This window comes from Erithacus rubecula (genome assembly GCF_903797595.1).
Source record: "Erithacus rubecula genome assembly, contig: scaffold_168_arrow_ctg1, whole genome shotgun sequence".
In the NCBI taxonomy this organism is placed as follows: Eukaryota; Metazoa; Chordata; class Aves; order Passeriformes; family Muscicapidae; genus Erithacus; species Erithacus rubecula.
Window position 1 is genome coordinate 138,821 of NW_027636139.1, and position 27,658 is coordinate 166,478.

Consider the following 27,658-nt stretch of genomic DNA (forward strand, 5'->3'; position numbering starts at 1 on the left):
CCTGCTACCAGGTCTGACACTTATGGTATCAACAAATTAGATGAGGAAAAAGATGCATGCTTGCCTCTCAGACAATAGAGAGCTACCAATCAAGAGATGCATGGACAAAGCAGAGCTACCAATGAAATAATGTGTGACTGTGTAATCCAAGATGAGAAGTAAATATAAACAATGTTTAGAAGCACAATAAACAACTTTTCCTTGATTCACATTGAATTGTGCACAGTCCTTTGTCTTCTCTCCTCTGATGGTGCCCCCGACTTGATGCAAATCAGAGGGAAGGCAGCAGAAGAACCCAGAAAGAGAGCCTGGATGGAGGACAGCTCAGCGGGACTGACAGCAGGTTGGAGGATGCCCTGGGACTGACTAATGTACATTGCAATTGGTGCCCAGTGAGGGGAGCAGCTGAGAGAAGGTGATGGGACAAAATCTGACTAAAGACAAAAGTACACTAGTAAAGTTTCTCCTCCATATCCTTTCTAAAAGAGGGATTGAATATGATGAGGGTATCCTCATAAAACCATTATTATGAAGCAGGGAACACAAGTGTACCCTGAAACGAACGCAAAAGCAAATTTTTCATTAAGTAGAGACATGGGAACAAATAGGACAGTTTCTATGGCATGAGGTAAGCAATGGATCAAAGGAAGCAAAAGAACAAGCAACAACTTGGAAATTGGTAATTACTGTAATCCAGGAAATGAAGGTAGGATGCAATACTGCTGCTGGAGCATTTGCTGCTCTAGGGCTGAACTCACTGTCCACATATTTCATAAAAATATTTGACAATGACCTTGGCATTCCTTCCTTTGCTGCTCCATCGGTACCACTGCTGAAAGAAGCAAAAGGAGAAGGGTCAGAGACACCACAGAACTCGAGCACAGGACCCAGGCATTGTTAACCCTCAGAGGCACCGAGCTCAGCACAAAATGAACCAATGGAAATTGAGCCCGAGGGACAGGGAGCTGAAAACCCTCTACCACAACCTGCCTCTCACACTCACTACCTGTACCCACCCACCACTCCCTCCATAACTCCACCATCACCTGATGGCCAGTATACTCAGCAGGCAATGGGTGATCAACCTTTATGGACATTGGAGTTATTTATTTATTTGAGTTATTTAATATATTTATTGGAGTTATTTAAGAAATTGCAGGAGTTGGAACAACAACAAAAACTGCATGAGCAATTCATACAAGACATCATGGCAGCCATGGATCAGCTGACAGGGACTTAGAATACAAAGATGGATGAGCCAGGGACAACCGTTATTCCCAGATTGGAAAGGACGGATAAAGGATGCAGTCATTGAGGGTGAATTTATTCCAATGGTGTATCAAATACAGCATGAGTGGGGGAAATACAGGAATGGAGGGAGGCATCCCAATACATTATTTGCACTAGAGTGGAAAATTATTAAAGAAACTTAACAGTAGATTTTGCAGTATGGGTTAGCATCTCCCTATACACAAACCTTTATTTGCAATATTTTTATTGGATCACACTTAACTCCTTTTGATAGCAGGCAGATAGCTAGATTGATGTTAACACTGTGCAAGAGTTGGTATGGTGGACAAGGTAGATTGATATGTGTCAAATTGCCACAGTTAATATTGGAAAATTGATCATGTTTAGGTCAGACCATAAGCAGTTATTGAATCCAGCACATGGAATGTAACAAAGGCAAGGGAAAAAAGAGATGTAAATCAGTTAAACACAGATTGTGATGATACAGTAGTTTTGGGATGAACCTGTGCATATTCTGAACTCTTAGCTTTTACCCTGAGTTGCAGCAGGAAATGCACTTAAGAAGCTCAATAAATTAGGCTCCTGGGCCACTAAACAAATAAACTTAACCTCTGCATTTAACTGACATAAATAGCATAAGGCATTCAACTTTACCAAATAGAACAGTATTGATTTTTTACTGTTAGCTCAAGGACTTGAGTGTGAGGATTTTGAGGGGATGTGTTGTATGAACCTTTCTGATCATTCAAAATCAATTTACCGGAAACTGGCACAATTGAAAGAGAATATGAAAAAATTAACAGTGAGTGATGGAGGATTTGGATAATGGCTTCAAGGTTGAGGAATTACTAGATAGTTGAAAGATATTCTGGTCCAGGGACTTACTGTGTTTATTGCAATAGTGTTGTTATTAATGATTGTGCCATGTATACTTAGGGAATTATGAACATGGTTGAGAATACTATAAAGGAGATTTGGCTGGTTGAAGAGAAAGAATGGGGAATTGTAGGATCATATTTACAGGAAAATGGATATGTACTAAATGAACCAGCCTAACTTTCTGAATTAAGTCATCTCTGTGGATAAAAAAAGCTGATGTTAGAAGAACAAAGAAGAAGCAGAAAGTTGCTGACAAACATAGGGGTGTCAACCAGAGTAAAATGAAGCTTTTGGTATCAACCAATTAGATGAAGAAAAAGATGCGTGCGTGTCTAATGGACAATGTAGAGCTACCAATCAAGAGATGTGTGGACAAAGTGGAGCTCCCAATTAAATAAAGTGTGAATGTGTAATCCAAGATAAGAAGTGAATGTAAACAATGTTTAAAAGCACAATAAATGGCTTTTGCTTGATTCACATTGAATCATGCACAGTCCTTTGTCTTCTCTCCTCACATGATATGCCAAGGGCAGTTGGATCAGTCAGGCCAGCCAACCAGACCTGTTTCCCTGTTTCCTTGGATCCATGGGGCCCTGCAGTGTCACAGTGGCCCCTTGTTTCCATGGGGCTTTTCAGTGTCACAATGGTAGTGTCATATTGGATCCTTCATTCCATGAGGCCGCTGAGGGTCACAATGGTCTCCATTATTCCGTAAAGTCCTGAAGTGTCACAATGGCCCCTTGGCTGCATGAGTCCTTGGTGTGTCACAATGGGCTCCCCTTCTCCCATGAGGCCTTGCAGTGTCACAGGGCTCTCCTTGGTACCACAGTATTGGAATATAAATATTACAAGAGACGGGGCCACTGACAGACATTATAAAAGATGGTTTATTGCCTCAAAGCATCAGCCTCATCAGAGGGTGAGACATTAAAGGTGTTAGATCCAGCAACATAATACCAGAAGCCTCTTAATCCTTAGTTACAATGCCTGGTACATATATTTTTTTAGCCAATCAAATACTTCTACAAAGCTTGCTAGCATCCTTTTATACCAATCATTAATTGCTTTGCTTTCCAGGGCTTTGCTGCAGTGTGTCATTTTTAACCAATCATATAACACTTCACAAACTTAGACTGATACATCTTAAACCTCTAGCTAACTTTATAACAGGTTCTATTGCTAAACTTTAAAATATTTTACTATCTTGCTTAATATACTGCTTTGCTTACATAATGCATATTTCTGTTGGCTTAAAATGTATTTTTACTTAAACTATCAACTTATATTCTTGTTTTATGTCCATCTCACTTTAATGCTCTAATTCTCTCAGCTTTCTCCAGGGTCTTAGGTCAAACCTTGCATCCATCTCTATCTCTGGTCGTGTATGCACAATACCCTGAGAGCTCTCCATGGCTGCATTTCCCACACCACAGTATCACAATGGACCCTGGGTTCCCTGGGGACTCACAATGTCAGAAGGCTCTCCTTGGTTCCATGGGGCTCTGCAGAGCCCCTTGATTTAACAAGACCTAAAAGTGTCATCATGGCCTCCAGGATTCCATGAGGCCCTGCAGGGTCACAATGGACCTTTGGTTCCATGGGGTCCTGGACTGTTACAGGAATCCTTAGTTCCATGGGGACCTGTAGTGTCACAACGGACTCCTTGGTTCCATGGGCTGCAAAGTATCACAATAATCTCCATGGTTCCATGAGACCCTGCAGTGTCACAACAGACCATTGATTCCATGACAGTCCACATTGTCACAATGGCCCCCTGGTTCCAATGAGCCCCACGGTGTCACTATGGATTCCTTGGTTTCATAAGGCCCTGAAATGCAACAATGGCCCTTTTGTTTCACAAAGCTTCAAATTGTAAAAATGGCCTCCATTGTTTAATGAGGCCATGCTGTGTCACAATGGACCCTCAGTTCCATGATGCCCCATAGTATCACAATGGTCTTCTTGGTTTGCAGTGTGAGAATGCCCCTTGGTCCCTTGGAGCTCACAGGGTCGCTCTTGTGCCCTTGCTTCCATAAGGCCCTGCAGTGCCACAATGGTCCTTTGCTTCCACGAGGCCTCGAAGTGTCATCACGATCTCCCTGGTTCCATGAGGCCCTGTAGTGTAACAAAGCTCTCCTTGGTTCTACAATGCCAGAATGGCTCCTTTGTCCCATGGAGCCCCAGACTGTCACTGTGATCCCTTTGATTCCCTGCTGTGCTATAGTGGTCCCAGTGGTTACAATGGTCTCTTGTGAGACTCTCTACAACTACCTGAACAGAGGTTGTAGTCAGGTGGGGGTTGGTCTCTTCTCAGAGGCAATCACTGACAGAACAAGAGGACACAGTCTTAAGATGCCCCAGCAGAAGTTTAGGTTTGACATCAGGGAAAAAGTTTTCACTGAATGAGTGATTGGGAACTGCAAGTTTCTGCCCAGGAAGATGGTGGAGTCAAGACACCTGAGAGCATTTAAAAAGAGACTGGATGAAACACTCAGTGCCATGGTATAGATGATGAGGTGACGTTAGGTCATAGGATGGAGTTAAACATCTCAAAGGTCTTTTCAAACCTCGTTAATCCTGTGATTCTAGGTCATAATAGTCTCCATTGCTCCAGGAGGCCCCCTGGTGTTAAAATTGTCCCCTTGGTTCCATGAGGCCCGGCAATATCAGAATGGCCCCTTTGTTTCATGGAGCACCACAGTCTCTGTATGATCCCCTTGGTTCCACAGAGCTCTACAATGTAACAATGGACCCTTGTTCCATGAGGTTCCTCAGTGTCACAGTGATTTTCTTGGATCCCCAGTGTCACAATAGCCCCTTGGCTCCATGTGGCCCCATGGTGTCACAGTGGCTCCTGCTTGCATGAGGCAAGGAAATATCAAAACGGCCCCTTGTTTCCATGAGATTCCACAGTGTCACAATGGTGTCCCTGGTTCCAGGAGGGTCTCCTGCATCACAATGGCCTCTTGGTTCCATGAGGTTCCAAGGTGTCACAATTGAATCCTCAATTCTGAGAGGCCACTGCAGCCACATCCTGAAATACCAGAATAAGACTCCTTAACTCCAATTTGGTGTTGAAGAGGATATCATTTATTCATGCCTGAGGTCCAATGTGGGGTAATTACTAACATTATGTGGACAATTGATTCTATAAGTGAGTTGTTTATATTCAGTCACTACATGTGTATTACAATTTACCAATTTCCATTAAATCTACCCCAAGTTCCCAGAATTTGTCCTTGATTTCTCTGTAACTACACCCTTCATTCAGGTGTATTCTTACTGTTTTCCAACCATACTTGCTGAGAAAACAGCCCCTGCATGCCTTGATCTTGTGCTAAAAGTTCACAGGCACAGTATAAAATGGAATTTAACCTTTTTGTATCAATCCCAAGGCTTTGTGTGGCCAGGCAGAGGCAGGCAGGATGCAGAGCTGTCAGCAAAGGAAGGGGCAGCGAGGTGGGGCAGCTGGGAGATGACGACAGCCTGCAGGGACAGAGGTGCAGGGCATGGACACTGTAGGACAGCCTGGGCTGCAGAGGGCACAGGGATGGGCAGCAGCTGAAAGGCCCTGCCAGAGCCAACTGCTGCAGCACTTGGGCCATGGCTGCTGGCCCTGGGTCTGAGGCCAGCAGGGGACAAGTGAGCCTGGCTGTGCTGGGGCCTCATTGCCTCCTTGTCCCTGCTCAGCAGCCTGGCAGGGGCCGCCCCATGGTCCTGCCCTTGGCATTGCACATCCCCAGAGCCCAGTGGCCCGGGAAGAGCCCTAAGCAATGAAGGAGGGACAGGATCTGCCTTGTCAGGGGCTGCAGCTCAGGCCTTGGCCCTTTGCATTTCTGAAACACATTCAGGTTTGCTCAGTGTCAGAGCCACCTTTACTTTCCTTGTTCCTACCTGTCACCAATGCCTCCATTGTTCTGCTCTAACTTATACCTTGGGGAACTTTCTCAGTCCTGTGTCTCAGTGAGACCCATTAAAAGTTCAAGAAACTTTCGAGTTTCAATTTAATTTTGAGTTCTTGAGAGGATTTTTGAAAAACATTCTCTCAGGGACTGAATCTAATTTAAAAAAGACCAAACCCCTGAGAGGGTCATCAAAGTCATTGTGTTGTGTCTCCTGGCACAGAGGGAGATAATGGCAACCAGGAAAAGCTTCAAAAAGACATTTCTGCTGAAGAGCAGCTCTTCTCCCAGCCCAGCAGGGCTGAGGGCACTACCTGCAGGCACTGAGGGGACTGGAGCCAGGAACAGACAGGCTGAAGGCAATCCGGACTGGGAAGACATTGAGCTGAGACTTCACTTGGGGAAACATCTTCACAGCCCTGGACATGTTGAGTGTGTGGGTGCAGAGCAATGTCCCCTGTGCTCCTGGAGGGATCTCCTGGAGCCAGCACAGCCCACAGCCTGGGGGATGTGTCAGGAGGACTCTCCCAGTTTCTCTGAGTCACAGGAGGAGGAGGATGTGCTGCAGAGCAGGGCTATCCTGGGCCCTGTCCCTCTGACAGTGCCCAGGATAGCCCTGCTCTGCAGCACAGCCCACAGCCTGGGGGATGTGTCAGAGGGACAGGGCAGGATGGGTCCTGCTGCCAGGGACAGCTGCAGAGGATGAAGCTGGGGCTGCAGCCAGGGCTGCCCAGGGCTGTCCTGCAGAGCAGCTCCTGCAGCCCTCAGGGCTCTTGGCATGCTTAGGGCATGTGCCACCTGCCAGGGACAGCTCTCAGCCTGCCTGGAAGCTCCCCATGGATTATGGAGAGAAGTTGGAGGTGGAAGGAGCAACCCCGGTCAGGGCAGATTCCTCCTGCTGTGCAGATGGTGCTGCATGTCCAGGGATGCTCTCAGTTTTCTCTCAAGGGAAGGGAAAGGGGCTGTCAGGTGTGTCTTTGTCACTGAGACTCCTGCACTGTCCCACTGGGCATCAGCAGATCTGCCTCACATCTCCCTCACCAAGTGCCTCCTCACCCTCCTCTGGTTACAGACAGCAGCAGCAGCACCTTGGCTTGCAGCATCTCAGTTTGTCTGATCTGCCCTTAAGGCCCTGCTGGCAGGGAGGTGCCCCAGGTCAGTGCCCTGTGCTGGGAGGGGTGTGCAGGGCAGAACTGCTCCCCAAGGGCTGGGCTGGGCTCTGGCAGGGGTACAGGGATACAGGGATATCAGGCCTTGGAAACAGAGAAACAGATCCTACTAGGCACAACTCCAGGCAGCAAAGAGCCAGAACAGCCCTGGATATCTTTCTAAGTCCAGCTGCACAGGGAAAGAGAGAAGGGTTTAGGAAAATTGACTTTGAAACTGGAGCCTTCAAAGAATCCACTTTGTTTTTCCAGCACACTGTAATTTTGATCACCGTGAAATAGTGGGGGGTGTAATGAGCACAGGGCAGCTGTGTGGGACCAGCATGTCTGACTGCAATGGGGGCACAGGAGCCCTGTTTTCCCTCTAGACTCCCCAGAGTTCAGGCTGAGAGCAATGCTGAAGAAGAGGCAGTAACTCAGCAGTGCAAAATTGGTATTAAAAAAAAAAAATTACTGAAGTTCCTCCACAGGAAGAGAAGTAGTTTTGAGAGGATTCACAATATAATTGCACAGGATTCACTCAAAAAAATCTTTTCCAGCTTGTAGAAGTCTTCTCTCAGTGGTTCACCATGCCCATATTGCAGAAATGTCCAACAGCAGCTCCATCAGCCACTTCCTCCTGCTACCATTGGCAGACACGCGGCAGCTGCAGCTCCTGCACTTCTGCCTCTTCCTGGGCATCTCCCTGGCTGCCCTCCTGGCCAACGGCCTTATCATCAGCGCCGTAGCCTGCGGCCACCACCTGCACACCCCCATGTTCTTCTTCCTGCTCAACCTGGCCCTCACTGACCTGGGCTGCATCTGCACCACTGTGCCCAAAGCCATGCACAATTCCCTCTGGGACACCAGAAACATCTCCTACTCAGGATGTGCTGCTCAGGTGTTCTTCTTTCTTTTCTTCATGTCAGCAGATTATTATCTCCTGACCATCATGTGCTACGACCGCTATGTGTCCATCTGCAAACCCCTGCACTATGGGACCCTCCTGGGCAGCAGAGCTTGTGCCCACATGGCAGCAGCTGCCTGGGCCAGTGGCTTTCTCCATGCTCTGCTGCACACAGCCAATATATTTTCCATGCCCCTGTGCCATGGCAATGCCCTGGGCCAGTTCTTCTGTGAACTGCCACACATCCTCAAGCTCTCCTGCTCAGACTCAAACCTCAGAGAACTTGGGCTCATTGCTCTTAGTGCCTGTATAGTATTTGGGCTTTTCCTGTCCATTGTTTTCTCCTATGTGCAGATCTTCAGGGCTGTGCTGAGGATCCCCTCTGAGCAGGGACGGCACAAAGCTTTTTCCACCTGCCTCCCTCACCTGGCCGTGGTCTCCCTGTTCCTCAGCACTGCCACATTTGCTCACCTGAAGCCCCCCTCCATGTCCTCGCCATCTTTGGATATGGCAGTATCAGTTCTGTACTCGGTGGTGCCTCCAGCCCTGAACCCCCTCATCTACAGCCTGAGGAACCAGGAGCTCAAGGCTGCAGTGTGGAAACTGATGACTAAATTATTTCAGAAGCATTAACTTAGTGGCAATTTCTGAAAATCACTTGGAAAAAAGTAAATTTTGATAGCACTTTAATGGTTGGTTGCAGGCTTTTTTTTTTTCTTTTTTTTTTTTTTTGGGTCATTTTAAATTTTTAAATATTTTCCTCAAATAAAAGTCTTTTTTTTTTTTGCCATTTCTCTTTCTGTTTCACTTCTAATAAACTGAAATCTACAGACTGTTTCAATAAGGAACTGCGCTCTCAGAAGCTTTCAATGAAGAAATTAAGATGTGCTAGTAAAGATTCCTCCAGAGATGCCCTTTCTGTTCCCTCCTCTGGAGGTGCAGCAGCAATATCTGTGTGCAGAGCTGGGGCAGATCAGTGCTGGCACAGCAGCTGTGCCCAGCAGCTGCAGCACTTGGTGTTGCCAGTGCTGCTCCTGTGCCACTGCCCCACTGCCCTCCTGCCCCTCGTGTTGCTGCAGGGCCTGAGTGCTCTCGGGGCCGGGCACAGCCCTGGGGGTGGCAGTGCCGGGGCTGCAGCAGGGACAGGCCATGGACACTGCTGGGGCAGCACTGATGCCTCAGGGCAGGCCTGGGGGCTCCAGGCTCCTTGGCCAGGCTCTCTCCACAACACTTGGCCAGGCCAATGCTGAGCAGAGAAAACCCCCGTGAGCAGCCCCAGGCTGGCAATGGGCAGGCTGGGGGCAAACAGCATGGCTGGTGCTCTGCAAGGTCCCTGCAAGGGGGAGACCCTGGCAAGGAGCAGCAGAGCAGGGGCTGATCCATCCCCACTGCACTGGACAGCCCAGGGCAGTGTCCCAGAGCGTCCTCATGCACCTGCCAACAACATCCCCCCTCTGCAGCCCTGGCCTCTCCCCCAGCTCACACAGGTGCCGCATCCTTGCAGGCACAGACACGGCAGCACTGGCTCAGGAGCCCCTGTTTGCACTGCACAGAGCAGGTGTCAGCACCCCCATTGTGCTGCTGCGGGGAGATGGAACTGAGTGAGCACAAATGCTATCAGCCCCTGGAGCCTGCAAGGGCTGGGGAACACAAGGGAAACCACTCATGTTTGTCATGGTCTCTGAAGTCAGCCAGAAAGTTTGTTCCCATGAGCTGTGAGTTTCCAGTCCCACTGCAGACACTGTTGCTCAGAGCCACAGCTGCCTGGCAACCACCCCCACACATCCCTGAGCATTTCCTCTGCTTCACTTTTCCTTTCTTTCTTCTTTCCTGATTCACATTTACACCTCTTGCCCATCCGTGTCCGGTCCCCTGCAAACAGTCCATCCCTATTTTCCCATTCCTCTATGGCTGCACTTCCCATTTCAGTTTTTGAGTTGGCACCATGGGAACATCCCTTGGGGAGCAGTATCATCCTACAAATTCTTCAGGAAATGTCTGCAGGCTCCTGCAGTGCCTCCTGCTGCTCCCTTGTCAGAGGCACCACAGGCCAGAGGGACACATCTGGGCTGCTGTGTCTGGGTGTGGGGCTCCCTGTTCTGGGCAGTGAGGAGGGGCTGGAGAGGCTCTGCAGGACTGACAGGATGGGCTTTGGGGTAGTGAGGAGAAGCTGAGGGACCTGGGCTGTTGGACCTTCTGAAGAGAAGGCCCAGGGCTCAACCTGCAACTGCTGCAGGGATGGTTTCAGAGAATCACAGAATCAGCCAGGCTGGAAAAGTCTTTGGTGATCATCAAGTCCTACCTGTGCCCTGACAGCACCTTGTCACCCCTGAGCCTCTTCTTCTTCAGGATAAACAAGCTGAGCTCCCTCAGCGATTCCTCTCAAGAATTGCATTCCAGACCCCTCACCAGCCTTGTTGCCCTTGTCTGTGCACTCTCCAGCCCCTCCATGTCCTTCCTAAATTGGGGGCCAAGACCTGGACACAGCACTCGAAGTGTGGCCTTACCAATTATGAGCACAGGGGAAGAACCACTGCCTTTGTCCTGCTGGCCACACAATTCCTGATCCAGGCCAGGTGCCATTGGCCTTCTTGGCCACCTGGGCACTCTGCTGGCTCATGTCCAGCCTGCTGTCCATCAATGCCCCCAGCTCCCTTTCTGCTTGGCCGCTCTTCAGCCACTCTCTCCCCAGCCTGGAGCACTGCAGGGGTTGTTGTGGCCAAAGTGCAGGACCTGGCATTTGGTCTTGTTAAACCTCACGTGGTTGGGTTTGGGCCCTGGATACAGCCTGTCCAGGTCCCTCTGCAGAGCCCCCCTACCCTCCAGCAGATCAACACTCACACCCAGCTTGGTGTCATCTGCACATTTCCTGATGTTGCAATCAATGCCCTCATGAAGATCATCAATGCAAATACTGAATTGCATGCTGGCTGGCTCTGATCCCTCAGCCATTCTGCAGGTGCCCTGTGATGGCACTCAAGGTGATCTGTTCCATCACCTTGCTGGGCACCGAGGTTAAGGTGACAGGCCTGGAGTTCCCCAGATCCTCCTTCCAGCCCTTCTTGGGGATGGGCACCTCCAGCCATCTGGGACCTCCCTGGTGAGCCAGGACTGATGATAAATGATGGGGAGGAGTTTTTGCCTTTTTTAAATTTTTTGAGCAATTTAAAAATTTTAATTTTCCTCACTGCAAACAGACACACTTCCCAGGTGTGTGCCAGCTCAAGGTGCCACTGAGGAGGTTCCCTTTCCTCAAGGCAGAATCCTGCAAGGAATGTTTGAGATCTTTGCACTTCTTCGTTCCCTGAGACCTTGAAGTGTCACGAAGACCCCTTGGTTCCATGAGGTTCCAGACTGTCACAGTGGATATTTGGGTCCATGGGCCTCCATGGAGTCACAATGCCCTTTTTGGTTCTGAATTACCAAAATATGATTATTGGTCTAATACCGATACTCAACTGTGATGGACAAAAGACTCTCTAACAATTTAAAGTTAGAAAGTGTGTGTTTATTCAGTGCTGGGCAGCAGCATGAGGCAATCCTCTAAAACACACTGCAAAATCACAGGTGATCACAAAATCTATTTATTACCAAAAGATTCAAACAAATGCATATTTATAATAACAGCCCCTCCCATTCCCAACTTCCTATGATAATTAGCTTGAATAGCAATTAAGCATGATTGATTGACTTCTTAAAGTAAGTCTGGGGTCGTTTCCGTGGGGAAGGGTCTTAAAAGAAGGAAGTAAGGCGAGTCTTCCTCACCGTAAACTCTTGACCTTTTCTATCACTGACAATACAAATGATTTCTGGGGATAGCCCAGTTTTCCAAAGAATGGGTTTCTGGTTGCATTGTCTATGTTTCTTTGGATCTGCTCACTAGTTTTGCCTTTTCCCACTGTAAGCACAGCTGAGCAAACATGAAATGGCAGACAATCAATTATTTAAGCTTCAGACAACTACTCCCTTCTAACTTTTAATTGTTTACAGCAAGGTAACTAAAATCCTAATTTTCTAAGATTAGTGTTTCAGTTCCATGAGGCCTTGATTTGTCACAGTGGACTTTGGGTTTCTTGAGGCTCTGTACTCTCAACAATTGTCTCTGTAGTCCTAAAGTGTCACTGTGGACCCTTGGTTCCACGAGGTTCCTCAGTGTCAAAATGAAATCCTTCGTTCCATGTGGCCCCAAAGTTTCCCCATGGTCTCCTTAGCTCTGACAAGGCCATGCAGTGTCACAATGGCCCAGAGGTTTCATGAGGCCCCACAATGTTCCAGTGGACCCTTGGTTCCATGAGTTTCCCAGTGTCCAGTGTCACAATGGTGTTTTGCATCCGCAGTGTCACAATGGTTCCCTGGCTTCACGTGGCTCTGCTGTGTCACAATGAACTCTTGGTTCCATGGGGCCCCACAGTATCTCAGTGGTCTCCTTCTTCCTGTGGCAACCAGCAGCAAACCGTCCTGGCAGGGCCAAATGCCTGTGAAGATGGAGGAAGGAGGGCACATTTCCAGTGATGGCTTTTGTCTTCCAAAAAGACAAAAAAGACAGGTCACAATGATGTGGGGTGGGGCCCTGCTCTCCTGGAGATGGCTGAACACCAGGCTGCCCATGGAAGGGGCAAGAGACAACAACCTCTGCCCATGAAACCGTAACAGCAGAGAGGTCAGGCCAAAGGCTGGGCTTAAAAGACTGTCGCCAGCATAGGAAACATCAGTCTGAGAGGAAAGATGTGTGCTAATGTCTTTACAAATCATTTGATGGGTGAAGGGATGAATGCTAGGGTCTTAGAAATTTGTCATAACTTTTCTACTGAGTTTTGGCAGCAGAATTTTTATGGACAGACAGTTTGGCTCCTGAAACAGACAAGGGTCTGCACAAGTCTTAACTTCTGAACTTTGTGGGAAAATGCCAGGTTTGAGGGGGAGATATGGGGCAGGCCGGTTAGAAAGGCTGTACCTTCCCTTTACATAAGGTACAGTGGGGAAAGGAAGAGGGCAAGATGCAACTGGGACTTTAGGGTAAAAGGAGGCTGAGCCCTCTGAAACCTCGAGAGAGAAAACCCTGCGGGCATGTGATCTGGTGAAATCTCTTGATTTATTCAAATAAGCTTGAAGAACTCCTCTGTCTCCTTTTTGGACATAAACCTTGGGTTTGTGGATTTTCCTGACAGTGACAACATGAATCTCATGGGACCAAATGTCCACAGTTTCACAGAAAAGCCTCACAGAGCGCTGGAGATCATTGTGTCGCACTGGGAACACATGGAACAACGGCTGCACTATGACACTGCAGGGCCTCATGGAATCCAAGAGAGGATTGTGATACAATGGAATCTCATGGAACCAAGGTTCAAGTATGACAAAGCTGGGTCTGACGTAACCAAGAGGACCACTGTGATGCAATGGAATCACTAAGAACGAAGGATCAATTGTCAGCATAGCAGGAGACCCAAGCTTGGTAGCAAGACAAAGGAATTTCCTTCCCAGGGCAGGGCTGTGGTACAACACATCACACAGAAGGAGTCTGGAGCAGCCCAAGGCAATGAGGTTTAAATGATCCCACTCATTGCGCAGGATCTCTGTGGCTTCTCCTCCCTGTTGGATTCCTGAGCTGTGGAGCCACTCAAAACGCCCTCCTCCACAAGGTTCTACTGTAGAAATGGCCAACTTGACCTCCATTGACAGCTTGCTGGCCCAGCCATGGTGGCTCAGCCCCTGTGCAGCCCAGCCCAGGACAGGAGCATTGCGGGTGGGAACGGCCCCTGTGCCGTGGGGCTACAGCAGCCCTGGGGCTCTGTGCCCCATGGCCTCCCTGCTGGGCAGCCTCTGCCAGCTCCTGCACAGCCCGTGGCACCTGTGGGCTGCACTGACAGCACTGCCCCGGGCTCTGTCGGGCTCTGGGCCAGCAGAGAGGCCGGGCAGGGCTGGCCATGGCTAGGAATAAGCCCTGAGCCCCACAGGAGGATGGAGCTGGGCCACAGCCAAACTCAGCCTAGGGCAAACCTGGGCTCAGCAGCCAGGCCTGGCAAGGGCTGGGGACAGAGGCTGGCGCTGACAAATATCCTGGCCCTCCTCCCTGCTCTGTGCATGCCACTAAGGGCACAGAGCAGCCTCCTCTCATGGCCACTTGCCTGTTTCCAATGCCTTCCCCAGGCGCTGGCCCTGCCCCACAAGGGCTGGGCTGAGTCCTGCCCCTGCACGCTCAGCCAGGCTGAGATGGACACTGCTGGTGTCTCTGGCAGGATCTCTCAGGCCAGCCCAGCTCCCTGCAAGCTGTGCCAGCTGCCCTGAGCTCTGTGCAGCACCAAGGGCCTCTCCCCAGCACAGCCCAGCCGGCTCTGGCCCCACAGCTCTGCTCAGGGCAGGGGGCTCTGGGCAGTGGCCCCACGGCCTCAGCCCCTGGCAAGGGGACAGCAGCAGCTGCAGCTCAGACGGGACTCAGCCCCAGCCATGGGCAAGGTGCTTGGCCAAGGCAAAAGGAGGCTCCCTGTGTGCCCTGCTCCCCTCTCCCTGAGCTCCTGAGAGCTCTGCAGCCCCTGCTGCCATCCCATCTGCCCAGGCCAGCACAACAGCCCTGGCCTTGGGGCCCTCCAGAGCTGCTCCTGCTCCAGGCCCAGGGCCCATCCCAGAGCTGGGGCAGCCACAAAGCTGTGCTCATTTCTGATCATTCCTGCTCTGATGAGGATGGATCCTCAACCACTTGGAGGTTGCTGGTGAATTTTTCAACTCCAGAGGCCTCTTCTTTCTTGAGTTCTTCAGTTCAGGAATGCAGTGAAAAAGACTCATAAACGTTTGTTCAAAACACCAAAACAAGAAAACCCCATGGGAATAATTTAAGTTCCAAATTCTTCTGTGGTTAATTGTACAACTTTCAGAAGTCTATTTAAAGAGAATATACTTCATTGGAAAAAATGCAGAGAGAACAGTTTTGTCCAGTTTTTTTTTTCCTATTTCTATATTGGTATCAGCAATGTCCAATTGATAATGACCCTCAAGAAATTTTATTGTAGTCTGAATAGATTTGAAAATCAAGACCCTTCATGGCTTACAATCAGAATTTTTTCCTACCTCTTCCCCAACTTTAACCTCACCCAACCTCCGGGGCTCCTATGGATCAGGAATGGTGTGGCCAGCAGGACCAGGGCCATGATTCTTCCCCTTTGCTAGGCATAGGCTGGGGAGCACCTTGAGTGCAGTTCTGGGCCACCCAGTTTAGGAGGGGCATGGAGGGGCTGGAGCATGTCCAGAAAAGGGCAAGAAGGCTGGTGAGGGGTCTGGAACACAAGTCCTGCGAGGAACAGGTGAGGGAGCAGGGGATGTTTATCCTGGGGAAGACGAGGCTCAGGGGAGACCTCATCCCTCTCTACAACTACCTGACAGGAGGGTGCAGCCAGGGAAGGGTCAGACTCTTTTCCCAGGAACAGTGACAGAAGAAGACATACCCTTAAGATGCCCCATGGGGTGTTTAGGCTGGACATTAGGAAATACTCTTCACAAAAATGGTGATTGGGCATTGGAATGGGCTGCCCAGGGAGATGGGTGAGTCACTGTGTGTGGAAGTGTTTCAGGAAAATTCTGGATGTGGCACTGAGTGTCATGGTCTGGGTGACAAGTTGGTGCTGGCTCACAGGTTGGACTTGATGCTCTCCAAGTCTTTTTCAGCCTGGGTGATTCTGTGATGATTGTGACACTGCAGGGCCCTGGGGAAGCAAGGGACCATTGTGACACTGCAGAGCCTCATGGAACTGAGAGGACCAGAGTGACACTGTGTACAACATGGCACCACAGAGCCAAGGGGCCACTGTGACACTGTGAGGCTACATGGAAGCAAGGAGACCATTGTGGCACTCTGGGTCCTTGTGGAACCACAGAGGCCACTGTGACACTGCAAGGCCTGGTGGAACCAAAGGTCTTTGTGTCACCAAGGGAGGAACCAAAGGAACATTGTCACAATAGGAGGCCTCATGGATTCATGGAGACCATTGTGAAATACTCATGGAACTGTGGTAACACCATGTTCGCTGGGAGTGTGGATCTACTGGGGAGTAGGAGGGCTCTGCAGAGGAACCTGGACAGGCTGGATCCAGGGCCATAGTCCAATAAGGTGAGGTTTAACAAGTCTAAGTGCGGGGTCCTGCACTTCAGCCTCTACAACCCATGTAGTGCTACAGGCTGGGGACAGAGTGGCTGGACAGCAGTCAAGCAGAAACAGGCCTCAGGGTACTGATGGACAGCAGGCTGGACATGAGCCAGCAGTGTGATCAGGTGGCCAAGAAGGCCAATGGCACCTTGCCTGGATTAGAAATTGTGTGGCCAGCAGGGTCAGGGCCGTAATTCTTCCCCTGTACTCGGCGCTGCTTGGGCAGCATCTTGAGTGCTGTCTCCAGTTCTGAGCGCCCCAGTCTAGGAAGGACATGGAGGGGCTGGAGCATGTCCAGAGAAGGGCAACAAGACTGGTGAGGGATCTGGAACACAAGTCCTGTGAGGTGTGGCTGAGGGAGCTGGGGATGTTCACCTGGATAAGAGGAGGCTCAGAGGAGACAAGGTGGTGTCAGGGCACAGGTTGGACTTGATGATTTCCAAGATCTTTTCCAGCCTGGCTCATTCTGTGATTCTCTGAAACCACCCCTGGAGCAGTTGCAGGATGAGCCCTTAGCCTCCTCTTCTCAAGGTCCAGCAGCCCAGGTCCCTCAGCTCCTCCTCAGTCCTCAAAGCCCATCCTGTCAGTCCTGCAGAGCCTCTCCAGCCCCTCCTCATTGCCCAGAACAGAATGCCCCACACCCAGACACAGCAGAACACACATGCCCCCCTGGCCTGTGGTGCCTCTGGCAAGGGAGCAGCAGGAGGCACTGCAGGACCCTGCAGACAATTCCTGAAGCACTTGTAGGATGATCCTGCTCCCCAGGGGATATTCTCATGGTGCTAACTCAGGAACTGAAATGGAGAGTGGGGTCAGAGAGGAAAAGGTAAAACAGGGATGAGCTGTTTGTAAGGAAAGGTGCAGGGATTGGCAGTAGGAAAAAATCTGGAGCAGAGAAGAGGATAGAAAGCAAAGGTGAAGCAAAGGAAATGCTCAGGGCAATTTGGGGGTGACTTCCAGGCATCGCTGGCTCTGAGCTACAGAGTCTGCTTGGGATAGGAAACTCACAGCTCATGGGAACAAATTTTCTGGCTGACTGCAGAGACCATGACAAACCTGAGTGGTTTCCCTTGTGTCCCCCCAGCCCTTGCTGGGCCCCAGGAGCTGATGGCATTTGTGCTCACTCAGCTCCATCTCCCCACAGCAGCACCATGGGGGTGCTGACGCCTGCTCTGTGCAGTGCAAACAGGGGCTCCTGAGCCAGTGCTGCCGTGTCTGTGCCTGCAAGGATGTGGCACCTGTGTGAGCTGGGGAAGAGGCCAGGGCTGCAGAGGGGGGATGTTGTTGGTAGATGCATGAGGACAGTCTGGGACTCTGCCCTGGGTTGTCCAGCACAGTGGGGATGGATCAGCCCCTGCTCTGCTGCTCCTTGCCAGGGTCTCCCCCTTGCAGGGACCTTGCAGAGCACCAGCCAATCTGTTTGTCCCCCAGCCTGCCCATTGCCAGCCTGGGGCTGCTCACGGGGGTTTTCTCTGCTCAGCATTGGCCTGGCCAAGTGTTGTGGAGAGAGCCTGGCCAAGGAGCCTGGAGCCCCCAGGCCCTGCCCTGAAGCATCAGCACTGCCCCAGCAGTGCCCATGGCTTGTCCCTGCTGCAGCCCCGGCACTGCCACCCCCAGGGCTGTGCCCGGCCCCGAGAGCACTCAGGCCCTGCAGCAACACGAGGGGCAGGAGGGCAGTGGGGCAGTGGCACAGGAGCAGCACTGGCAACACCAAGTGCTGCTGCTGCTGGGCACAGCTGCTGTGCCAGCACTGATCTGCCCTCAGCTCTGCATACTGACATTGCTGCTGCAGTTCCAGAGAATTAAACAAAAGGGCCATCTCTGGTAAAAAGATTTTGCTGGGAGATGGTTTATTCTGTTTAAAGTGATTGAGAGCACAGCTCATCATTGACACAGTCTGTGGATCACAGTGAAGGTGAAAAAAATCAAAACGAAATATGGCAAAGGCAATGATATTTCCTTGTGCAAAATATTAAAAAAAACTAAATACAGGAATGGAAAGAAAAAAACAACAACCAAACCAACAAGAACAATCAATGATGACTTTTATTACAAGTGATATGCAGAAATGGGCAAGAAGTTTAATGCTTCTGAAAGCAGCCAGTCATCAGTGTCCACACTGCAGCCTTGAGCTCCTGGTTCCTCAGGCTGTAGATGAGGGGGTTCAGGGCTGGAGGCACCACTGAGTACAGAAATGACAGTGCTAGATCGAGAGTTGGGGAGGAGATAGAGCGGGACTTAAGGTAAGAAAACGCTGCAGTGCTGACAAACAGGGAGACGACGGCCAGGTGAGGGAGGCAGGTGGAAAGGGCTTTGTGCCGTCCCTGCTCAGAGGAGATCCTTAGCACAGCCCTGAAGATCTGCACATAGGAGAAAACAATGAATACATAACAGCCAAGTGCTAAGGAAATAGTAAAAGCAGAAGCCACAAATTTCCTGAGGTAGGAGTGTGAACAGGAGAGCTTCAGGATCTGTGGGATTTCACAGAAGAACTGTTCCAGGGCATTGCCATGGCAGAGGGGTAGGGAAAATGTATTGGCTGTGTGCATGAGAGCATTGAGAAAGGCACTGGCCCAGGCACCTGCTGCCATGTGGGAACAAGCTCTGCTGCCCAGGAGGGTCCCGTAGTGCAGGGGTTTGCAGATGGACACATAGCGGTCATAGCACATGATGGTCAGGAGGGAATACTGTGTTCCAAGGAAGAACACTAAGAAAAAAACCTGAGCAGCACATCCTGAGTAGGAGATGTTTCTGGTGTCCCAGAGGGAATTGTGCATGGCTTTGGGGACAGTGGTGCAGATGCAGCCCAAGTCAGTGAGGGCCAGGTTGAGCAGGAAGAAGAACATGGGAGTGTGCAGGTGGTGGCCGCAGGCTACGGCGCTGATGATGAGGCCGTTGGCCAAGAGGGCAGCCAGGGAGATGCCCAGGAAGAGGCAGAAGTGCAGGAGCTGCAGCTGCCTCGTGTCTGCCAGTGCCAGCAGGAGGAAGTGGCTGATGGAGCTGCTGTTGGACATTTGCTGTGTCTTGGCATGGGGACCTGTAAAAAATGTAATCATGGAATAGTTCAGTTTGGAGAGGACTTTAAATATTCCAGCACAACTCTGTGGCACTTTCACCCCACTGCCTGCCCAGGGTTCTGCTACCTGGAGCTGTCCCTGCCAGCAGCTGCATTCTTGTGCCAGGGCTGCCAGAGCTGCCAGAGCCCAGCCCAGCCCTGAGGGCTCAGCTCTGCCCTGCAGACCCCTCCCAGCACAGGACACTGCCCAGGGTCAGCTCTGCCTCTGTAGCCTCTGATGGCAACATCACATCAACCCAGAGGAGGCTGGAAAAGAGACACTGATGCTGCCTGTAAGGGACCCTGTGCTGATTTCTTCCTTTGCCTGCTTTATTCAGACTTGAGTGAAATTTTTATTTTTCTCAACCTAAACAGAGAGATGAATATCTGTGTGCAATTTCCTATCCAAACAACACAGAGAAGTAAATTATAAAATCAGGATTTTCCCTTTTATGCAGCCTCTGCCTCACTGTGCTCCCTATATCATCTACTTGGAAATGTTCTGAAGGTAAATGTCATGCTGGGAGTAGCAGTCCTGTACAATGCAGCATCCTCACCATGCAAGGAGAACACTTCCAAGCCATACCAGCTCTTTCTTCCACCCGATCCTGTCCCCCAGTGATGTGGGCAGGTCCCAGGACTGGCTGGGAGCTGTCCCTGGCTGGCAGCAGAGTCCCTGCCCCAGCACAATGCCCTGGGATGCAGGACCCTGCTCTGCAGCAAAGCCCTGGGCACCCCTTGCTGCTCCACACAAGAGAGAATCAGAGAATGTACTCACAGAGTCTGTAGGCATTGTGATGTTCCAGCTTTAGGAGATCTCTGCAGGAGTTGCAGCTGCATGACAATGCAGCCAGAGGCTTTCTGTGTCAAGGGCTGGGAGTGATTCCGTCCCAGTCACTTTTGAGCACATTCCCAGCCCTTGTTGATTGGAGCTCTCTATTCCTCTCACCTTTGCCCAGGGTGGCTGCAGGCAGTGCTCTCAGCCCTGCTGGGCTGGAAGAGGAACTGCTCCACAGAAGAAATGTCTTTTTGAAGCTCTTCTTGATTGCCAGGATCATCATCTCTGTCAGGAGCCCAGCCAAGTTCAGCAACACAGACACAGCACGAGGACTTTGATGTAAACATCATCAAACCCTGAGAGGGTCATTAGACTCAGTCCCTTAGAGAATGTTCAAAAAACTTCTCAAGAACTCAAAGCAAGATTGAAACTCCAAAGTTTCTTGAAGTTTTAATGGGTCCCACTGAGGGACCCGACTGACAAAGTGTCCCCAAGTTCCAATTTGAGCAGAACACTGGTGGCACTGATGACAAGTGGAGACAAACGAGGGAAAAGTGTCTCTAATGCTAGGCAAACCTGGATGCGATTCAGGACTACAAAGGGCCAAGGGCTGAACCCCAGCCCCTGGCAAGGCAGATCCTGTCCCTCCCTCATTGCTCAGGGCTCTTCCCAGGCCACTGGGCTCTGGGGATGTGCAATGCCAAGGGCAGGGTCATGGGGCAGCCCCTGCCAGGCTGCTGAGCAGAGACAAGGAGGCAATGAGGCCCCAGCACAGTAAGGCTCACTTGTCCCCTGCTGGCCTCAGGCCCAGGGCCAGCAGCCATGGCCCAAGTGCTGCAGCAGTTGGCTCTGGCAGGACCTTTCAGCTGCTGCCCATCCCTGTGCCCTCTGCAGCCCAGGTTGTGCTATGGTGTCCATGCCCCGCGCCTCTGTCCCTGCAGGCTGTCGTCATCCCCCGGCTGCCCCACCTCGCTGCTCCTTCCTTTGCTGGCAGCTCTGCCTCCTTCCTTCCTCTGCTTGGCCACACAAAGCTTTGTACTGTTTCAGGCTCCTTCTGGGGGACATGTTGCACCACAGCCCTGTGCTGGGAGAAAAAAGTCCTTTCTCCTTGTGTGCAGTCTGGGTTCTCCTCTGCTGTCATCAGTCTCCAATCCACTGAGCACAGAGGTCCTTTGTCCCTGTACAATGGTCATGTTTTTGAAGCATCCAAACCCTACCTTCGGAGATTTGGGCCTTCTCCAAGGTGTTGGCAACTTAAAACATTCTTCTCACAATCTTAGAAAATCACTAGAGGACAAGGCAGCCAGACCTATGTGTCATTGCTACTTTTGTCTTGATGAAATTCTTGGATAGGTGGAATTTTGGAGGTAGAATCCCAGTTTTGGCCATTCATGCCCATGTGAGATATGCAGTTCTTTTCCACTGGAATGAAAGCACAGAGCCCCAGTGTTTGGTGGTAAATGAGATACTGCCTACTGGAAGCCAAGGCTAGACAGAGCTGTCTGTTCTGGAAGATTTTTACTGGGAGGACCCTTGCATGTAGGGAATATTTTATGGGGATTACCAATTTCAGCCTTGGGCAGCAGGAAAGAGGGATGGTTTTTCCATAGGAAGGCAAGCATAGAGCCCTAGTATATCAGGGGCAGTTGAGCAGTAGCCCCTGGAAGCCAAGCTGAACCAGACCCATCTGTCCTGGCAGCTTTCATCTGGGAGAAACCATTGAATATACGGGTTTTTTGAGGCAGAATCCCAATTTCAGCCATGAGTGCTTGGATGAGAAGGCTGTTTTTTTCCCATAGGAAAGAATGCACAGACCCCCAGTATTTCAGGGTGAATTAGAGGCGACTACCAGAGGCAAGGCCAGACAGAACTTTCTGTCCTGGCAGTTTTTTCCATCTGGGAGAAACCCTTGCGTATAGGGAATTTTGGAGGAGAAGTAACAGTTTTTGCATGGATGCCTGGGCAGGAAGGACAGTTCTTTTCCATAGCAAGGACAGCTCATGGCCCCAGTGTCTGCAGGTGGGAGCTGACTGTCAGGAAGCCAAGGGCAGCCAAACTTGTTTGTAATGGCAATCTTTGTTTAGTAGTAATCTGTGAATATTAGGAATTTTTAAAGCAGTCCCATTTTGGACATGGGCACCTTGAGGAGAAGAATAGTTCTTTTGCATTTAAAGGGAAGCCCAGAGCCCCACTGTTTCAGGGACACATGAGAAGAGACCCTTGACATGGCAAAGTCAGTTGGATCAGTCAGGCCAAGCCAACTAGACCTGTTACCTGTTCCCTTAGATCCATGGGGTCCTGCAGTGTCACACTGGCCCCTTGTTTTCATGGGGACCTGCACAGTCACAATGTTCCCTTTCTTCCATGATACCTTGCAGTATCAATATGGTTTCCTTGGTTTCATGGGAGTGCACAATGACACAATTGCTCCTTGGTTCCATGAGGCCTTGCAGTGTCACAATGGTCTCTGTGATTCCATGTAGTCCTGCAGTGTCCTGTTACAATGGATTCCTTGGTTCCATGGGGCCACAAAGAGTCATAATGGCCCCTTTGTTCCCTGAAGCCTGTTGTGTCACAGTGTTCTCCATGATTCCATAAGGCTCTGCAATGTCACAATAGAGCATTGGTACCATGAGACCTCACAGTGTCACAGTGACCCCTTGCTCCCACTGAGCCCCACAGTGTCATTAGTGTCCCCTTGTTTTCACAAGGCCCTGAAGTGCCACAATTTAGTTTCACAAGGCCTCAAACTTTTAATATGGCCTCTGTGCTTTCATGAGGCTTTGCTGTGCCACAATGGACCCTTGGTCCTGCAGCATATGAATGCCCCCTTGGTCTCATGGAGCCTCAGTGTGTCACCATTGTGCCCTTGGCTCCAAGAGGCCCTGCAGTGCCACAAAGTCCTTAGGTTAGATGAGGCCTTACAGTGCCATCATGGTCTCCATGGTTCCATGAGGCCCCACTGCTTCAAAAAGCCTCTTTTGTTCCATGGTGCCCTGTAGCATAACAATGGTCTCCTTGATTCCATGGTGTCAGAATGGACCCTTCATCTCACAGAGCCCCACTGTGTCACTGTGATCACCTTGATTCCATTGGACCCTGCTGTGTTAAAATACCCTCTTGGTTAAACAAAGCCCTGCAGTGCCACAATGGCCCCTTGGATTCAGTGGGACCCAAAGAGTCACAACAGTCTCTATTGTTCCATGAGGCTCTGCAATGTCACAATGGATCTTTGGTTCCATGAAGCCCCACCGTGGCACATTTGGCCTCTTGGTTTCATGAGGCCTGGCAGTATCAGAATGGCCCCTTTGTTTCATGGAGTACCACAGTATCAGAATGGTCCCCATGGTTCCACAGGGCCCCAGTGTAACAACAGACCCTTTGCTCCATGAGGTTCTGCAGTGTCAAATGGATTCCTTGAATCCAGTGTCACCATGGGCCCTTTGTTCCAGGAGGTTCTGCAGTGTCACCATGAACTCCTTGGATTTACAGTGTCACCTTGGATCCTCTGTTCCATGAGGTTCTGCAGTGTCACCATGAATTCCTTGGTTCTGTCAGGGCCTGCAGTGTCACAATGACCCATTGGTTCCATGAGGCCTTTCTCTGTCACAGTGGACTGTTAGCTCCAGGAGTTTCCACAGTGTCACAATGGCCTCCCAGGATCTGTGGTATCACAATGGACCATCAGTTCCACGTGACCCCGCTGTGTCCAAATTGATTTTGGTTGCATGCAGCTGCACAGTGTTAAAACGGCCTCTTGGCTTCATGGAATTCTGCTGTGTTGCAGTGGACCCTTTGTACCATGAGGTTCCAGTGTAACAGCTGACTCCTTGGGTCCCTGAGGTCATGCTGTTACCAAATCTCCAAAGTATCAGAAAAAGACTCCTTAACAATAATTTGGTGTTGAAGAGGGCATCATTCAGGCCTGAGGTCCAGCAGAGCATAACACCTAACCTTAGCAGACATGTGATTCTAAAAGCGTGGTGCTTATCTGCAGTTGCTACATGCGTATTTTATTTTACACATTTCCATAGAATCCACCCCAAGTTCCCAGCTTCTGTCCTCGCTTTTTCTATTACGGCACCCTTGAGCCATCTGTCTTCTTCTTTTCCAACCATCCTGGCTGGGAAATCACTTTGAGTATGGCTGCTGGCCCTGGGCCTGAGGCCAGCAGGGGACAAGTGAGCCTTGCTGTGCTGGGGCCTCATTGCCTCCTTGTCCCTGCTCAGCAGCCTGGCAGGGGCTGCCCCATGGTCCTGCCCTTGGCATTGCACATCCCCAGAATCCAGTGGCCCAGGAAGAGCCCTGAGCAATGAGGGAGGGACAGGATGTGCCTTGCCAGGTGCTGGGGCTCAGCCTTGGCCCTTTGCATTCCTGAAAGTCATCCTGGTTTGCTTGTCATCAGAGAAACCTTTCCCTTGTTTGTCCCCACCTGTCATCACTGCCTCCAGTGTTCTGCTCTAACTGGAACCTGGGGCACTTTCACAGTCATATCCCTCAGTGGGACCCATTAAAATTTCAAGAAACTTAGGAGTTTGAATATGACTTTGAGTTCTTGAGAAGTTTTCTCCCAGCTCTCTGTCAGGGACTGAAGTCCAGGACTCAGCACTCTTGGAAAATCCCATCTCTCCAGAAATGGGGTAACTTAAGAGACATTTTAAAAGATTTTATTCCAATAACAGTCCTATTGAAGGGTGAAACATAAGACATGTAAAACTCAGTGTCATTCTATCAGAATCCAAGTTATTTCCTAGTTACAATACTTTATAAATAATTTTTCTGCATATTAGCTTTTGCCGCACAATGATGCTAATACTTCTAACACCAATCACAGTTTAAATTCTCAAAAATATCTGGTATTTTTGCAAGGCCATTGTTTGAAACTTTTTTCTAGTTCAATCTCCCTCTCAATGTCTTCTCTATTCCATTCTTTCTAAGTCAATACACCTTATCTCAGAGTTTGCATACACGTGTACAAGATTGTGTGAGCTTTCAGTCAGGCTTTGAGAGTCCTTTTCAATCCATTTCTCACAAATATCAATCACCTCTGCAGAATGCTGCAATCACCTCTGTCAAAGACAGCAGTAGTAAAATACACTCTTTGAAATAGGAATGCAAATTTCTAAGAAGTTCTTTGGCGTATTTCTCTGTAACTGGAGTTGAAAACCTTCAGAATGAACTGCACTAGACCAGAGAGAAATCAAGACAGAATCATGATTTGCTAGGAAACCTCTCAAGAATTCAGTCATAATCCAATGCCAAATTTTTTTATATCACTCATGGGTCCCACTGTGGGACAGAACTGAGAAAGTGTCCCCAGGTTCCAGTTAGAGCAGGAAATTAGAGGCAGAGATGACCGGTGGTGTGGGAAAAACAGGCATGGAGAGCTCTCTGGGGGTGTGAATAGAGGCTCAGAGATAGAGATGGATACAAGGTGTGACCTAAGACCTCAGAGTAGACTTGGATAATTACAGTATTGAAAGTAAAATAGACATGAAAGAAGAATATAAGTCTGTGGTTTAAGTAGAAATGCGTTTTAAGCAAACAGAAATATTTACTATGTAAGCAAAGCAGTATGTTAAGTTAGTAAGATATTTTAAAGTTTAGCAAGAAAACCTAGTATAAAGTTAGTTAGAAGTTTAAGATGTATCAGTGTGGGAAAGTGGGTCTGCCCATTAAAGTCAATGAGAACTTTGTAGAATTTTGTTGCAAAAATAGGGAAATTTGGGTAAATTTGGGGGAAATGTTGTGCTGGATTCCAGGAATTTCTGCTCCAGGATTGTGGTGAAGACCTTCTGGAAGTCCAGGATGAATTCCTGGAATCTAATCCCAAATCCCTGATCCCACACCTGTGGCCTGTGCTGAAGCTGTGCCTCCAGGTGAGCCCAAAAATCTCTCTTTCCAGCTCAAAATGTGGAAATTCCAAGCACAAGACTAGTATTTTTAGCATTAAAATTTTTGGGCCATCTGGTCTACCCACAAAATAAATGGGAATTAAGGGACACCAGATCTAACCGTTAATAGGGTTTGATCAGGAACAGTTACTTGTTAAACTGGGCTCATTGGGCGCGGCTGAAGGGGCCACTGGAAGGGATTAGTAAAAATAAATGGGGATAAACAGGACCTCATTTAAGTCAAAAGGAATTTAGCGACACCGGGTCTACCCAGTCAAAGCAATGAGGATTTTTGGAACACCAGTTACAGGAGCCCTCTGGATTTTTTGGTGATCCAGGTGTCCAAGGGGTATACAGATGTACCCAGATGATTTTTGGGGCACCTAGCTGATTTTTTGTGGCAACCATGTGTTCCCAGATGGTTTTTGGGGATATCCAGGTGATTATTGGGACACCCAAGTGTCCTGACTCACCTTGACAGGCCAGGAGAAGATGATGGCCACCATTGCATCAACCCAGTCAACGTGGACACAGATGACCCTCAACAGTAGGGGGGGCTGTCAGGGGGTACTCTAACATTAAGATGGTACCCCAAAACTCTAGCTGAGGGCCTCAGGGGTGGGAGTGAACCCCGAATGACTTCAGGAGAGGATGCAACACAGGTACACACAGACTGGTCTGTGGGATTGATGAAGATGGCATTCTGCATCAGCTCCAGCTCTAGGGTGGCAAAGGGGGCACCCCAAAATCTCAGGGGGGCAGCCAAATTGATGTGCCAAAAAATGTTATAACCCACAAAGTCAGTTATAGGTATGTATTTTATTCAGCACTGAGTTCAATGGGGGATAGCTCCTCCAAAAACGTGCATGGCTTTGATGACCTGCACCTCTCTTTCTATTCTCTACAAACTAGGATTGCACAATAGGCCTAATACATGTTCATTTCCAAACACACCTGTCCCTGTTTCATATTAAAATTAGTTCTACGCCTCTTTGTGATTGCGTACTGCTCCTTGTTGGTCGCTCTGGTGGATGTCTGGGGGTCCTTGGGATGAAGTAAACAGTCTTCCTATCTGGAAGGGGCCTCCCTCTTCCACCCTGTTTGAGCATTTTTGGCCCTCTATCTTATCTTCCCTTGTAGTTTTGCTCTGTTCTCCTGTTCTTCCAAAGACGGCAAATGCTAAGCATTCATAGAATCTTGTCAGGCAGTTTCTATTTAAAGCATCTACCTGTATTTTTGCCCTAAATTCATTAATTTTATTTTAATTCCCCTGCTTCAGTGTCACAATGGCTCCTTGGTTCTATGTGTCCTACAGCTTCATCCTTGACCCTTGGTTCCATAGGGGTCAAGAGTTTCCAAATAGTCCCCTGGATTCCAGGAGGCACCAGAGTGTCACAATGGTATCTTTGATTCCATGAGGTCCCCATAGTGTCTCGATCGTGTCTTTGGATCTGCTGCTGTCCTTGTCACAACTGACCCACGGTTCCATGAGGTTCCGCAGTGTCACCATGGTCACTGTCAGAGGCTGGATGAGATCAATGTCCCAGACTCCTTGGGATGAGCTGTCAGTCAGTCACACAGTGGGCTGGTGCTGACCCAGGTTCTGATTGCCCGAGCAATCACAAGTCCCAACTGGGGGGAGGCCCAAGAAGGCCCAGGGGCTCAAAACACGAAGCAGGTGCTGAGCCCATGGTCTGTACCCTGCCTTCT

General features: G+C 49.6%; 2 protein-coding genes across 3 annotated transcripts; one reads left to right on the plus strand and one right to left on the minus strand.

Annotated features, from left to right (window-relative positions):
- Positions 1-7,784: 7,784 nt before the first annotated feature.
- On the plus strand, positions 7,785-8,717 carry LOC306815601 (olfactory receptor 14I1-like; the record flags this gene model as incomplete). 2 transcript variants are annotated; one of them, XM_079332174.1, is made up of 2 exons in its annotated part: positions 7,785-8,078; positions 8,439-8,717. In XM_079332174.1, the coding sequence occupies 2 exons, from the start codon at positions 7,785-7,787 to the stop codon at positions 8,715-8,717; spliced, it is 573 nt and encodes a 190-aa protein (XP_079188300.1). The 2 variants fall into 2 exon arrangements, with proteins under 2 accessions (XP_079188300.1, XP_079188299.1); XM_079332173.1 differs by having other exon boundaries at positions 7,785-8,717.
- Positions 8,718-18,250: 9,533 nt separating this feature from the next.
- Positions 18,251-19,235, minus strand: LOC306815602 (olfactory receptor 14J1-like; the record flags this gene model as incomplete). The annotated part of the gene is made up of 1 exon (XM_079332175.1): positions 18,251-19,235. One exon carries the CDS (start codon positions 19,233-19,235, stop codon positions 18,303-18,305), a length of 933 nt encoding a protein of 310 aa, XP_079188301.1. The 3' UTR covers positions 18,251-18,302.
- Positions 19,236-27,658: the final 8,423 nt, after the last annotated feature.